General features: G+C 43.9%; 1 protein-coding gene across 8 annotated transcripts in view; it reads right to left on the bottom strand.

Moving 5' to 3' along the window:
* Positions 1-15,170, bottom strand: part of ST3GAL1 (ST3 beta-galactoside alpha-2,3-sialyltransferase 1) — a 231,355-nt gene that overhangs the window by 129,136 nt on the left and 87,049 nt on the right. For all 8 annotated transcript variants that reach the window (XR_012666869.1, XR_012666868.1, XR_007355430.2 and 5 more), the window contains exon 2: positions 1,837-2,670. Coding sequence is in view for 3 of the 8 variants with exons in the window: in XM_048841706.2 (XP_048697663.1) it covers positions 1,837-2,139 (303 nt within the window). In the remaining 5 variants the exon portion in view is untranslated. The remainder of the gene's footprint in view (positions 1-1,836; positions 2,671-15,170) is intronic.

The following is a 15,170-nucleotide window of genomic DNA, read 5'->3' as shown; positions in this document are numbered from 1 at the left end:
GATTAGGGGGCTGGGGCACATGACTTACAAGGAGAGGCTGAGGGAATTGGGGTTATTTAGTCTGTAGAAGAGAAGAGTGAGGGGAGATTTGATAGCAGCCTTCAACTACCTGAAGGGGGGGTTCCAAAGAGGATGGAGGTAGGCTGTTCTCAGTGGTGGCAGATGACAGAACAAGGAGCAATGGTCTCAAGTTGCAGTGGGGGAGGTCTAGGTTGGATATTCGGAAAAAAATATTTCACTAGGAGGGTGGTGAAGCACTGGAATGGGTTACCTAAGGAGGTGGTGGAATCTCTGTCCTTAGAGTTTTTAAGGCCCGGTTTGACAAAGCCCTGGCTGGGTTGATTTAGTTGGGATTGGTCCTGCTTTGAGCAGGGGGTTGGACTAGATGATCTCCTGAGGTCTCTTCCAACCCTAATCTTCTATGATTCTATTCCTTAGTAAGTAGGGTGGGCTGAACCCAGAGCAAGCGCCCTGGTATAGTGACACATAAAGCCTCAGGAAGGCAGAAAGCAGCGTAACTCCCATTGATTTCAATAAGAGTTACACACCTAAACACATCTGAGGAGCTGGCTGAAAGATATTTCAGGGCTGGAGGCTACGAATGAGGCACAGTGGAAGGGACTGGCTTCATTTCAGAATAGGGATTTCTACTCCATAGCCAATTAATTCTCACAGTCAACGGGAATTTCCTATTGGCTATCAAGCTGGCTAACTGCAGTAGCTAATTAGCTCACTCTCAAACTGTTTGAAACCTCCCTCCCAAATCTGAATCCTCCCTGTCTGAAATAAAGTATTGGTGGGAGGGGCCTCCCCACTGCACACAGGATGGACAACATAAGAGTTTAGGACAGGAAGGGTAGACGATTTCTATGTTCAAGTGAAATTGTGGGGAAAATGGATATTCTGTACGCAGACAGAATGTAATTAGCACCCACGCTGGAATTTTGCCAGCACACTGGAACCGATAAACATACTTTTGCAGTTTAACAACATAGACCACATTCGCCCAAACAGCACCACATACTCGGGCCCTGAGTCAGCAAAGCTCTAAAGCACATGCTTAAATAACGTTAGTGTGTACTGAATAGGTATGAGATTACTCACAGACTTAAAGCACATGCTTAATTTCTTTGCTGAATCGGGGCCTAAGTGTTCCAAATGCAAGTACAAAAAACTGCATTATGGTCAAATAGGACCCAATCCAATTTCCACTGACACAAATTGGAATCCATTCACTGATTTCAATGGGATCTGGATCAGGCTATCGTGCCACAGAGGAATAATCATAGGGGATGCTTCTTCCTAAATGGCACCTGTCATGAAGTGGATAGTTTAGATCCTGTAATTATACGATCAAAGAAAGCAGTGCTAGTTCTTATTCAGACAGAATTTCTAATTTTTTTAAAAAAAATACTGCTATTTTCTCAAACTCAGTAGCTCATGACAATGAGTTCCACAGGTTAATTCCATTGTATAAGAAGTTTCTCTTTTGAATTAGCCGTTTTTGGTGGGAGAAGAAGAGGAATAATTTTGTGGTTAAAACACAGGACTGGTGTTTGAGAGCTCTGGGTTCAATGCTGAGCTCTTCCACAGACGGTTATCACCCTGGATAACTCACTATGTGCTTCAATTCTTTATCTGGAAAATGAGAACAATATTACTAACTTCCTCCCACCCTTTGACTGTCTTGTCTATTTAGACTGCAAACTCTTTGCGGGAGGGACTGTCTCTCACGAGTAGACAGTGCCTAGGCCCAGTTGAGGTCTCTAATTATTACAGAAATACAAACAATAATTACACTACAAATTTTACACACACATACGCACCCCTACTTACCAGCCACCACTTGTAGCTCTCCTCTGGAATGAAGGTGTTCCGAGTGGTCAGGAAAGGTTGAACAGTCTGATTAAACCTCTCGTCGAACCAGAAGGAAAGTCCCAGCTCGGGAACACATGAACTACAGCTGCATGGTCTCTGGGAGTATTTCATTAGTTTTTTTAACTGCGTGACAATCTGCTTGGGATCCCAGGTGACCATCACCGAACTGTTAGTGTAATTCAGCAAGAACGACGTTATCGTGATGACAAACAATAAGACAAGTGTAAACATTTTCAGATTTTTCTTCTTGACGGCGACCATCTTTCCTTTGGGGTTCCTTAGCCTGGCTGTCAGCCTGTGACTCAGTGACCGTGGTAAGGCAAAGAGAAAGGTTGTCACAGGTTCACAGGCTTTTTCTATGATCAGATGTTTAGGCCAAACAAAGAAATTCAGTTATCTTCACTGGCAAGGGGAGAGGCTTCGTTTTACCCTGGAGTGATTTAAAGCAGCAAAATTGGATTGTCCTTTTCTTTCCCTTTTAAAAATGATCCCAGATCTCTCTCTTCAACTCGCCTGGAAGCTGCTAATTTCTCCCACTGAGCATTTAATCAAAACTGATAATGATGATTTCCTTTCCCCATTCAGGAAGATTGAGAGGTAATTAATATCAATGTCTGAGATTCGGTTTCCTGTATGGGAGTAAAACTTGAACTACAGGAGCTAGATAAAAGAAGGCTGCTTTTTCCTTAAAATTATTTCATTAATGCGGCCATTAAGATCATCCTGTGGCTTTGGTCCCAGGTGATACAGGCACCTTGATGCTCATTTCAATCACAGAGAGTCACTTGCCGTCTGCAGACACACAAAAGGGAAAAAAAAAAACACAGTCAGAGATGTTCGAGTTCCCATCAACTCAGTTTCTGTTTTGCTTTCCCCACCCCCGGCTTCCCTGGCTTCAGATCATCTCAAGAACCACAGTAATAAAGTTGGCTGCACCTTCTGTCGTAGGACTTGCACTCTGAGAAGTTTCACAGCAGTCTCTCCAGAGGGAGGACTCAGGGGCCTATAGAAATCCAATCACTGTCTGTTGATTTAATGATTATGGAGCTAAGGCCCTTTTAAATTACCCTTTGCAGACACCACACGAAATCAGCTCATCACCTTAGACTGATCTTGATACCCGCCAGTTACACAGAGTATTTATAACTAAGAATAACTGATCAAGAAAGCAGAGGGCAAAAGGGAGAGGGAGCGAGAGAGACACACACATACAACCGCACCCACAAGTTAGTGGACCATATGATTTACAAAGCCCCAAGAAACAACAGGTCCTAAGCAATCAGAAAGGGGAAGGGAAATCAGGCCAGAAGCGCGCTCTGTTCTAGAAACGCTTTTGAAAGGGTTAAGGAGCTTTGGAGGGGTATTTTTTCCTACCTCTACTATCAGTGTCAGAGAAGAGGATAGGGCCAGCCCCGACCTAAAATGTTTTCATGGGATATTGGGTGTCCACCAGGAGAAGACCCCACACTTTTGCTTGCTTTGCTCTTTGCCTCAGGCAGAAATCAACGGGTGTTAGCTGCCGGCGTTTGAGGAGCTGGGCTACAAAGACGAAGGCCTGGTTTACATTTAAAGCTTAGACTGGCACATCTGCGGTAGTCAGCGTGTGGTGGGAATTTTGAATTGTTTGAGGGGGAGAAAAGTGACATTGTTTAAATAATGCATCCTGTACATTTTTTGGGGGGGAAAAAATCAAAACCAACCTCACTGTAATTTTTAACGTAATGAAGAGCTTCCAATAAAAATTGGTAGGAACGTTTTTTTTTTTTTAAGAAAAAACAAAAAGTGACACCCCCCCTTCTGAACCCTTCAAAAGGAAGGCAATACTTCAAAAGTTCATTGTTTTCGTTGAGCTAGTTTTTCATTTCACAAACAGCTCTATTATTACACTGCTCCTCACTTAAAGACAGGTTTCAGAGTAGCAGCCATGTTAGTCTGTATTCGCAAAAAGAAAAGCAGTACTTGTGGCACCTTAGAGACTAACCAATTTATCTAATTTATTAGTACCACAAGTACTCCTTTTCTTTTTCCTCATTTAAAGTTGTCCTGGTTAATGTTGCTTCGTGTTACGTTGCTGACCAATTAGGGAACATGCTCGTTTAAAGTTGTGCAATGCTCCCTTATAGTGTCGTTTGGCAGCCGCCTGCTTTGTCCACAGCTTTCCCAGGAAGAGCAGCCCATTGCAGCTAGCTGGTGGGGGCTTGGAACCAGGGTGGGCCAGCAGCCCCCCATCAGCTCCCCACTCCCCTAAGTTCCCTGTGCAGTAGCCACCCAGCAGGCTATCAATTGCCGGCGGTTCAGCTGTCCCTTCCCGCACTGTGTGTGCTGCTCCTGCCCTCTGCCTTGGAGTTGCTCCCGGGAGCCTCCTGCTTGCTGTGGGGGGGGGGGCAGGGGGGAAGAGGGAGGACTAATGTCAGGGTGTCCCCCTCCCCCCTGCACCCCGCTTACCCCATCTTCCATAGAGCGGGGGGGGGGGTGACACACGACAGGGCTCAGGACAGTGGGAGCTTCCTGGCAGCAGCTGCCATCTCAGCTTGCTGATTAGCTTAAAAAGACAATGTACTTAAGAGTGGGGTCAGCATACTTAAAGGAACAATATGCTTCTCTCTCACACACACACGGTGTGTGTCTCTGTCTCTGTCTGCCATGCTGTCTCCCTTCCCTCCATTCGTGCTGCCTTGTAGAGTGTGAGGCCACATTAACAACGAGTTAACCTTTGAGGGCTCACCAATTGCTAGTTCATCATTTAGCAGTAAGGCATTCCCAGGGAAATATCCCACCCTCTGACTTCACCACCTCAACCAAGCTTCACAATCATCATCCCAGCGTACCAGTATCAAATTGTTTGTTTAAAACTTATACTGTGTGTGTGTGTGTGTGTGTATATACATATATATAGTCCTTTGTCTTGTGAAAAAAATTGCCCTGGAACCTAACCCCCCCGCTATTTACGTTAATTCTTATGGGGAAATTGGATTCACTTAACATTGTTTAGCTTAAAGTCGCATTTTTCAGGAACATAAATACAACATTAAGTGAGAGGTTACTGTATTACACTTACTGGGGGACTCAATGATATTTCAGATCACAAGGAAATGAGAGGGGTGCTGACGGTAGGGAAGGATGGTGATGCAGCTAGGGCTGGTAGTCAGGGCCCCCGCGTTCTATTCCTGGCTCTCCTACAGGCTTCCCGTCTGGTCTCAGGGAAGTACCCAGGGTAAAAATGCTTTGAATAGCAACCCCTGATTTTGGGCACCTCAATTTGAGACAACATAGGCCTGCTTTTCCGAGTAAGTTCCAACGAGATTGTGAGTACTCAGCACCTCTGAACATCTGGCCCAAACCCAGGCACCTAAAATTGGCAGCCACTTTTGAAAATCTCATGCTTCATTTCTCTCATTTGTGTAACAGGGATAATAATGCCAACAGACTTCAAAAGGGAGTTGTGCAGCTAAATTAATTACTCTTTGCAAGGTGCTTTGGGTGCCACCTATGGTTGGGGCTGAACAAATACATTATAGGGTTTCAGAGACTGAAAAGTGTTCCCAAAGTTCACCGGCAAGTACAGGGGTACATGAGTTTGCTTGTTGCAAGGGCAGAAGTGTAAGGACAAGTGTTCTCCTTCACTGTAACAGGACAGTTCAGAAGCTACAGGTATTTTACAGGATCATATTCCACAACAAATGTGTTTGCTAATGAATATTGTTGTGGCTTTTGCTCTCGGTCTCCCACTCTATGTCTTAGCAGCTCAAGGGGATTGGAGGGCTTGAGGAGGAAACCTACAGTATTACATCAAACGTTCACACTCCCAGAGCATGTACCCTAGACATACACTAGGAGACTCTGCACTTTCACTTACTCTGCAGTCCTGTTGCCTACCAAAAAGGACTGGGCTCCATATGTGAACTAGCTCCTTACCTCACCAATGAGCAGGCTGTGTGGATAGGTGAACTCCTTCGTTTTTGCTCCTGCCTAGGGCGTGAGGCTCTGCTCCAGGGACTGAGAACCAGACCCAGCCCGCAGGCGCTAACTGCATGCAGAACAGCATGCAGAGATTAGAGTCTGCTTCTAGGAATTTGTGCCATTTTAGAACACTCACCAATACAGAGGTCCAGGACTCTGCTGGCATCAGCCCAATGAGGTTACAACAGAAAGAAATGTACAGTGAAATCACTGAGTTGCAGACCTGTCCTGTGTTCTAATTCTCATAGGAGTAGAACTTACAGAAAATTGGCACAAGAGAGGTGTGTGAAACTGCTAACCCCAAACATTTAGAAATCACAAATAAACCCCAAGCAGTCATGGGATTTTGCAAAAAATCATACATGCTGGGCTTTCTTCATTTGCCTTCTGGTTTTTGGTGTTCACGTTTTCAGGATAACAGAGCTAAAACGTACGTTTTAATAAATGAAAGCTGAGAGGCTCATGTAATCGCATTACTCCAGTAGGGCTTCGTGGAAAACACCAAATATCGTGAGGTTCGTAATACAATCATGGGAGTTGGCAACACTGGTAAGAGATGAGTTGAGCTAGCATGTTTGGATCTAGAGTTGCTATTGGGCTTGTCTACATAGGATGCTCAGAAAAAATAATCTGAATTAACTAAAGTTGTGAATTTAAAGTGAATTAGTTAAACCACATTAAACCCATGTGCACACTCTTATTCATAACTAAATAATCCACTTAAAATTTACACTTTTAGTTAATCTGGGTTCATATTCCTGAGGCTTGAGCCATACTTAAAGGGTATATTGGCATAGCGATGTGGTTAGGGATGTGAAAAAAACCACACCTGTGACTGACATAGATATGTCGACAAACTGCCCAGGATACATGAAGCTATGTCAACAAAAAAGGATTTCTGTCAACAGAGCTAACACAACTCAGGGAGCTGGTGTTCCCACACTGACAGAAAAATGCCTTCTGTTTGTGTTGGCTTGGTCTACTCCAGGGGTCTATGTTCACACAGCTATGCCAACATAACCATGACGGCATAGGCTCTGTAGTGAAGCCATACCCTGAGTATCTGCATATAAACAAGCCCTTAGGAGACTGGGTTCCTGGTTAATCCAGGAGAAGGGTGAGATGATAAGTATAAGTAGGGGCATAGCGAGCAGATCGAGGGACGTGATCGTTCCCCTCTATTCGACATTGGTGAGGCCTCATCTGGAGTACTGTGTCCAGTTTTGGGCCCCACACTACAAGAAGGATGTGGATAAATTGGAGAGAGTCCAGCGAAGGGCAACAAAAATGATTAGGGGTCTGGAACACATGACTTATGAGGAGAGGCTGAGGGAGCTGGGATTGTTTAGCCTGCAGAAGAGAAGAATGAGGGGGGATTTGATAGCTGCTTTCAACTACCTGAAAGGGGGTTCCAAAGAGGATGGCTCTAGACTGTTCTCAATGGTAGCAGATGACAGAACGAGGAGTAATGGTCTCAAGCTGCAGTGGGGGAGGTTTAGATTGGATATTAGGAAAAACTTTTTCACTAAGAGGGTGGTGAAACACTGGAATGCGTTACCTAGGGAGGTGGTAGAATCTCCTTCCTTAGAGGTTTTTAAGGTCAGGCTTGACAAAGCCCTGGCTGGGATGATTTAACTGGGAATTGGTCCTGCTTCGAGCAGGGGGTTGGACTAGATGACCTTCTGGGGTCCCTTCCAACCCTGATATTCTATGATTCTATGATTCAGAAATCTCACAGCTGGCCTAGAGAGGTAGGATGGTCTTCTGGTTAATAAGATCATAGTTCAATACCTATCTTTCTGTATGACTTTGGGCAAGTCACTAAGAGTATGATTACATTGCAATGTAAGCCAGGGGTTAATAGAATTCAAGTTGCAGACCTGGGGTTTGTTGACCTAGATCGTTTGAGTGTCTACACTCATTTGTAACCCCAGGTTAGGAATTGTTGAATCCTGGGTCCCAACCTGGGGTGCCAGTGTCTACATGGCATTATGAGGGCCCGAGCCCAACCACCCTCTCACAACATGGCCGCTCTAGCCCTTTGTACATGGTACAGTGTGGGAAAACATGACTGTCCACCAAACTTGACTGACCAGAAGACGAAGGAAGTTGCCCTTTGGAATTGTGGGATACTTTCGGCAGACTCCCAGAGCATGAGTCTAATGGGGCTATGTCTACACTGCAAAGCAATAGAGCTTGACCCCTGGGTCCCAGCTTGACCTGGTTTAGCATAATTTGTGTGTAGACAGAAGGGGAGTTAGACCTGAGTTCAAATCCTGGGTTTACATTTCAGTGTAGATATACCCTTAATCTCTCTGTGTTTCATCTGTAAAATGGGGGCAATACTTCTTTTGTCTAGTTAGACTAAGAGTTGTATAATGGGGAAGCTATTGCAAAATAAACTAGGTGTGAATTTAAAGCTTAATTACTATTTTGTATTAACGTGCCAGTAACACTCTTACTCTGCACTGAGACTGCCTTTGTGTGGTTTAGATTAATCACTTCCAAAGCAGTTTAGGCTAATCTAAACAAAGGTGCTCTTAATGTGGAATAAGAGTGTGCACATCGGCAGCTAGTGTGGAATAGTGATTCTGGGCAAATTCCCCATTGCAGACAAGCCCTAAAAACTCTTCAGGGCAGGGCGTGGTTCCTGGTGTATGTTTGTGCAGTGCCTAGCACAATGGGACCCTGATTGTGGTTGCAATCATAGAATCATAGAATCATAGAATATCAGGGTTGGAAGGGACCCCAGAAGGTCATCTAGTCCAACCCCCTGCTCGAAGCAGGACCAATTCCCAGTTAAATCATCCCAGCCAGGGCTTTGTCAAGCCTGACCTTAAAAACCTCTAAGGAAGGAGATTCTACCACCTCCCTAGGTAACGCATTCCAGTGTTTCACCACCCTCTTAGTGAAAAAGTTTTTCCTAATATCCAATCTAAACCTCCCCCACTGCAGCTTGAGACCATTACTCCTCGTTCTGTCATCTGCTACCATTGAGAACAGTCTAGAGCCATCCTCTTTGGAACCCCCTTTCAGGTAGTTGAAAGCAGCTATCAAATCCCCCCTCATTCTTCTCTTCTGCAGGCTAAACAATCCCAGCTCCCTCAGCCTCTCCTCATAAGTCATGTGTTCCAGACCCCTAATCATTTTTGTTGCCCTTCGCTGGACTCTCTCCAATTTATCCACATCCTTCTTGAAGTGTGGGGCCCAAAACAATACAAAATAATTAATCGCAATGTCAGTTCTTGCAAGAATTCTCCCATTTTGTTCTAAGATGAGGCCCCCTCCCCCATTCCCATTCCAGATCTGATCCAGACGCAAAGCCACAGGAGCCAATGGATTCAACTTGTCTCCTTACATTTGAGGGATGAGGAGTTGGCACTCCAGTCTGGATCCCATCTCTGGTTTTGAAAAGCAAAGTGGAGAAACCCAGAAAACTCTGAAAACTTTTGTTCAAAAATGAAGCAGCCTTCCCTTTCTCAGCTTTCCTTCTCTCAGACACAGCTCATTTGATTTATTCCAAACTTCTCCCCCCAAAATCAAAATCAAAATCAGGCTCTGGCCTGAATCTAAGCACAAAAAATAAGGCCCAAAGGGTTTCTTTGCTGAAGGTCAGAAGGGGAGGGGGTGCCAAAAACCCCCCAACAAGGCAGAGGATTGAAAGTGGTACTAGCGTGGCTTTAGCAGTGTATTCATGCATCACTGACTTTGCCTGTATGTGACAGCTGACCATGCACGGGAGAGTCAGTTTCCCTCTCCCAGTGCATCAGCCTGCACTAATATTGCTTTTGCAACATTCTTCATACTAAGGAAAGGAAGTGTAAATATTTTTTTTGCCATTTTGACTTGTATGCAGGCAAAATTCAGACGCAGCCACTCCCCAGCAGAGGAAGAGGGAGACAATTAGGGACAAAGCTTATACTGAAGAACAGTGTTTGTCTCGGCTGAAGCTTTGAGAAATTACATTCAGTATGCAAAGAGAACCTCCTTTAAGAAAATGTCATGGCTGCAAAGTAAAGTGCTCAAAAGCCAGGAAATCATTAACTCAGTGTTGCACATGCAACCTTAACTCTTGTAGGCACCCAACCTTAACTCTGCCCGCCTTTTATATATGCATTACTACTATGCAGACTTTACTTGTATGGTTACATTTACTATTTTTGCAGGCTCGTTTCCTCTGTCAGGACCTGATCTAAAGTCCATCAAAGTCAAAGACTTCAGTAATCTTTGGATCAGGCCCTCAGCGTGCAGAGTGGACAGGGAACTGTGGAGTTAGGCTCCATGGCACAAAGGGGGGTTGCATCCACCCCGCATTCCTTATCTAATGTAACTTGTATTGGTCTAAGGTGCCTATCGTGGGATCTGAGGCTCTGATTCAAAGTCCACTGAAGTCAATGGGAAGACTAACTGGATTTCAATTAGCTTTAGATCAGGACCATTGTGCCTTTAAGCCTTGTTCCCATCAGGGGCCCCCAGGAGTTTCAGTAATTCAGGCTGCAGTCTAACACTGGCTAGAGCTGGCCCGGACTACGATAGACAAAGCAGAATTCCCAGTGTCCCCATTTCAAGTTTTCCATCTTGAGATATTTGCATGTGGCCCAAATAAATACAATAAGAAAATAATAATAATAATAATAATTAATCCACCTTTAAAAGAAGTTGAAGATTGTGGCCCAAAATCAACAACCCACCCAAAACCACCTCTGCCACCCAAATCCTGAAATTAGATCCTCAATTTAGGGAAGCCAGAGCTGGATCATTCAATTGTTCTCACCTTAGTCTGCTGAAGTCAGACTCTTAAAAATACTGGACCAAAAACCCCTTTTCAAAATTTAATTTCCTGGGGTATTTTTTGTCTGTTTTAAAGAAAAGAAAAGAATCTTTCACAGAAAAAAACTTGTAAAATGAGTAATGTTTATGCAAGAGATCTACTCTCGCGTTCAGAATAAACATAGATTTTGCCAGGATAATTTTAACCTCAGTGGTGAGTTAAACACAAATTTAGACTTTTAGTTGACACACTTGTCTCCACTGTTTCCAGAGACATGTTCAGGTCTCCTTTTATAGCACATGTGAGGCAGGTGAGAAACCAGATGAGCTCGTGTGGACCTTTTCCAGCGTATAAATACACACCTGACACCCAATTTTAATTCATTTTATTTACTGATTCCTGTGTTTGCTCATGTTTTTTTAAGAGTACGCCTATTAAGAAAGTTGGTTCATGAGACTGACAATGTGATGCTGTTGGACCTGAAGCCCGGTGAAGTGAACGGAAAGATTCTCACAGACGTTTGGACAATGCTCAGTCTTTTGCCTCAAGGTCACCATTTAAACCCCTACAGTGGTCAAAATTCTCATCATCTGCCCATTCTTCACTATGAATTTGGATGGTCTCACCTTCAAAGGGGACAATTGTCCATGAAACCAAAAGAATGCCCCCCCCCCCAACGCACACACCATCTTTCTGGGAACTAACTGGCAGTATTGACAGTCTGAAGCAAACAGTCAAGGGTTGAAGGGAGATGGAGACTGAGCACCCTTCTCACACAGAGACGAACCTTTCAGATGAAGGTACAGGCACGCTGGCTGCGACTGGTGGGGAAGCGTCTCGTGTCACTACCTGTTCGGTAGATGCTATGTGGATAGATAAAAGAATTCAGCCTTGAATGCTGCCAATCTGGCATTCGAGTCAATTAAAACAATTGCTCCCGCATCCCGATTGAAGGCTTCTTCTGCCACATCTTGGACCAAAACCGATCCCCCCCTACAATGGATTTATAAATCTTGAAAACCCGAGTGTTTCCACAGGAGGTGCTGCTGCAGCCTGTCCTCCAGAAGAGCGTAGGGCACGTCTGCCACAAGGGAGATAGCAATGCCAAAGATGCTCAGTATATGTATCTAATCCTGCCTTCCTGCAGCTGAGCTACCATATAGAGGAGAGAGAACACCAGGAGGAAGGAGTCTGAGCAGCCTCCTCCCCCTGAACTCCATCAACCTCCATCCGCTTCGTTCTTCTCACCCACTTAACTTGGGAGTGGAGGGCAAGGCGAAGAAAGGGAAAAAGAAGGAATGTTTCAGATAAAACATGGCCAGTTTCCAGCTTCTCTGCTGTTATTGACATTGCAGGCAGAGAGAGAGAGAGAGAGATTTTGTGGTTTTGTGTCTGCAGGCTGCTTTCATTGCTGCTGGATGTCTATAGCCTAAAGAGATTTTGTTTGGGGCAGTTAATTTCAGTGGCTGCAAGGAAGTAATATTGTTTCACATGGTGGCACAGGTCCCACGGACTGTGCTGAGCGATTGTCCCAGTGTGGCATTAGCTGGTACTGTGCTATAGGCCACACTATTGAAACTCCCTCTAATACCAATGCCTTCTAGCCTTCCACATGCAACCCGATGCACTTGAATTTAAGCAGTCTGGAGCAAATGGACAAGAGAACAAGCCTTTCTTTAGTACAAGGATAGAGGATAGAACTCTGGAAGCCACCATTTTACAGAAAGGTTGAAGAAACTTTGGAAGTGATGGAAGGGTTAAATCTGGTTCCTAGCAGCATTACCAAGGGTTTCTTTTTAAAAACCTAAAGAAGAAGTGAAAGATGAGGAGATGAGCATAAAAGAGCCCTGCACTTTTGTGTGAGTATATAAATACTCAAGGGTTGTTCCCTATACTATACTCACTAGTGCCCTGTCCTGTTCACTTTCAAATGTCCCGTTTCCAACTGGACTTCCACCACTTCTCTTTGCAAACTATCCCCTCAGACTATTAGATCCCATACTAGCAGCTTCTCCTCTCCATTTGCCATAGCTCATTTTATCCCATTACTCCCAGAGATATCACCCGAAATGACTCCTCTCCTTTCTGGGGGTTTACAACCCCAACAGGCTCTCATGTTCCCTTCTGATCACCTCTCAGCCAAACAGCACACGCTTCGCTCCTTTAATCTCGTCACACAAATCAATCCTACCAACCCCCAATTATTTTTTGCTGTTCTTTTCTCAACTCCCTCCACAAGTAGCAATGCTATTTGGTTGTCTAGAATTAAAAAACAAACAAAATGTCCTTTTGCTTACAGACCCTTACAGAACGGTTGCCTTGTCCCGGGATACAATGTTTCTGCCTGTGCAACCCAATGCAGTATTGGAGAGTTGTTTTGTTTTTACTGCTGATTGTACTGCAAACTCAGAGTTTACATGTCCACTATCTGCTATTATCTACAGAGCTATACCTGCACCATGACAGGTTTCAGAGGAGCAGCCGTGTTAGTCTGTATTCGCAAAAAGAAAAGGAGGACTTGTGGCACCTTAGAGACTAACCAATTTATTTGAGCATGAGCTTTCGTGAGCTACAGCTCACTTCATCAGATGCATACCGTGGAAACTGCAGCAGACTTAGTTTCCATGGTATGCATCCGATGAAGTGAGCTGTAGCTCACGAAAGCTCATGCTCAAATAAATTGGTTAGTCTCTAACATACCTGCACCAGCATCCCTGCTCTGCAGGTTTCTCTTGCTCATGGAAGATCTGTATTTTAGACTACTCCCACTCCCCAAACACAGATATATTAGCCTGAAGTTTTCCAAACTGAATCTTGTTTTATTCTTTCTGATCTTATTTCTAACCTTTCTGGATCCCTATGTATTACTTCCCTACATATTACTGGTGTGTTGGGGTTTGTTTGTTTGTTTGTTTTACGTTTTCTTAAACTAATTGGGTTTTTTAAAAAAAAATTCTGGATTTACAATAGGTTTGTTTGTATGTTAAGTTGTGGTCTTTCTACATTTTTTCTGGAAGAGATTTGTGGCTTTTCTGCAAAACTGTTGGACTGTTTCTGTGCCCTCAGCTGCCAATTTCCATCCCAGAGGTGATTGTACTTCAGTGGTGGGTTAAATGATTCTTATGCCTAAAAATGCATAGGGACCCTTCTGTACAGTGTTATGATAGGGAACTGCATGAAGATAGTGGGGGATGAGATAGATAATGAATTATTAGAACCAGGAATGGTTTGGTGAAGCTTAGGTTAGCCCCCACATCCTCAGTCTTAAAATCTCCATTCCAGCAAAGCAGACTGGAGGATTAGGAAAGTCTATGCATGAAAACTGTGCCGATTACATGGTTTGGATGTAAATATAACATGATTTGTGCTCTAGCAGACTAATTTGATCAATTAAACCTATAAACCTGTGTCACATTTAAATGATACAGAAGGCCAAATTCTTCTCAGTTACACCATGTAACACCAGTAACTTCAGTGAGCTTGCAGAGACATAAAGGAGAGTAGAAGCTAATCCTCGGTATATATTTTTATTCAGTTAATAAAACCCTTATAGTTCAATTCACTGCTACAGTTTCTCTCCCTTTCCCCCATGTGTTACAGAAAACAGGAACATAAATCAGTTTTTCCAGGGAAGACAGTCTTTTATGTCCCACTGACCTCAGTATGCACAAACGTCCTTGGACACTTTCCAGCTAAACAGTTATGAGTTCAGGATAAACCATATAGATTAAATGAACTAAATAATATAAAGAAATCCTCCACAAGAAGGATATGTAGAGTAACTGCTCTGCCGGGTCAGCCGTAACTAATGCAATGTCTTATCCTATGAAATGACAATGGTGGTGGGGAGTCTTGTATGTTATTTCAAACCAATTCTCAACAAGTTTGCAGATAAAGCCAGACATTTGCCACCTATACAGTATCCCTGTGCTGTTGGATGATGATAAGTTACTTGCTACGCTGTAAATATAACCCACCCTAGTACAGTATAGGTTTTCTCCCCCTCTAGTGGCTGGTCTACTTGAGGTTAACAGCCAACTACTGCTACCATTTAATGGAGTTATTCTTTTAGTTCAAGGTTAGTGTTGAAAGTCCTGGGTTCAAATCTTGGTGCTAGCCTGTGTGGGGCTTGTTACATGTAGTCATTCGTTCTTGAAAAAGCCACTTCTCTAGATTGATGTCAACTTGCAAAGTGTTGAGCTAAAGGGGCACATGGGAGCAGTGGGTAGATTTTTCCTCACACAGATATTTCCAGCTTTGGTTTATTTAGGTAATGGGAATGAATTAAAGTCCCAAAGTGCTTTACAAACAGGAACTACTTCTCTTTCTCTCTCTCTCTCTTTCACACACACACACACACGATGCACAGCAACCACCCCCACCCCAGGTTAGTGCAAGAAGTGAAGGATACCATGTCTGATTGTGACTCCATAGGGAATAAAAGGAGGCACTTGCAAAAAAGTGCCAGCGGATCTTCAGTGATCAAAGGGCCTGGGTTCTTACTTCTGTGGCTCACCTGAGAGACAACTGGCCAAATTCTGCTCTGTAAACCGGTGAAGAT

Source organism: Caretta caretta, chromosome 2, assembly GCF_965140235.1.
Source record: "Caretta caretta isolate rCarCar2 chromosome 2, rCarCar1.hap1, whole genome shotgun sequence".
In the NCBI taxonomy this organism is placed as follows: domain Eukaryota; kingdom Metazoa; phylum Chordata; order Testudines; family Cheloniidae; genus Caretta; species Caretta caretta.
This window is presented reverse-complemented; position numbering and strand designations above follow the sequence as displayed.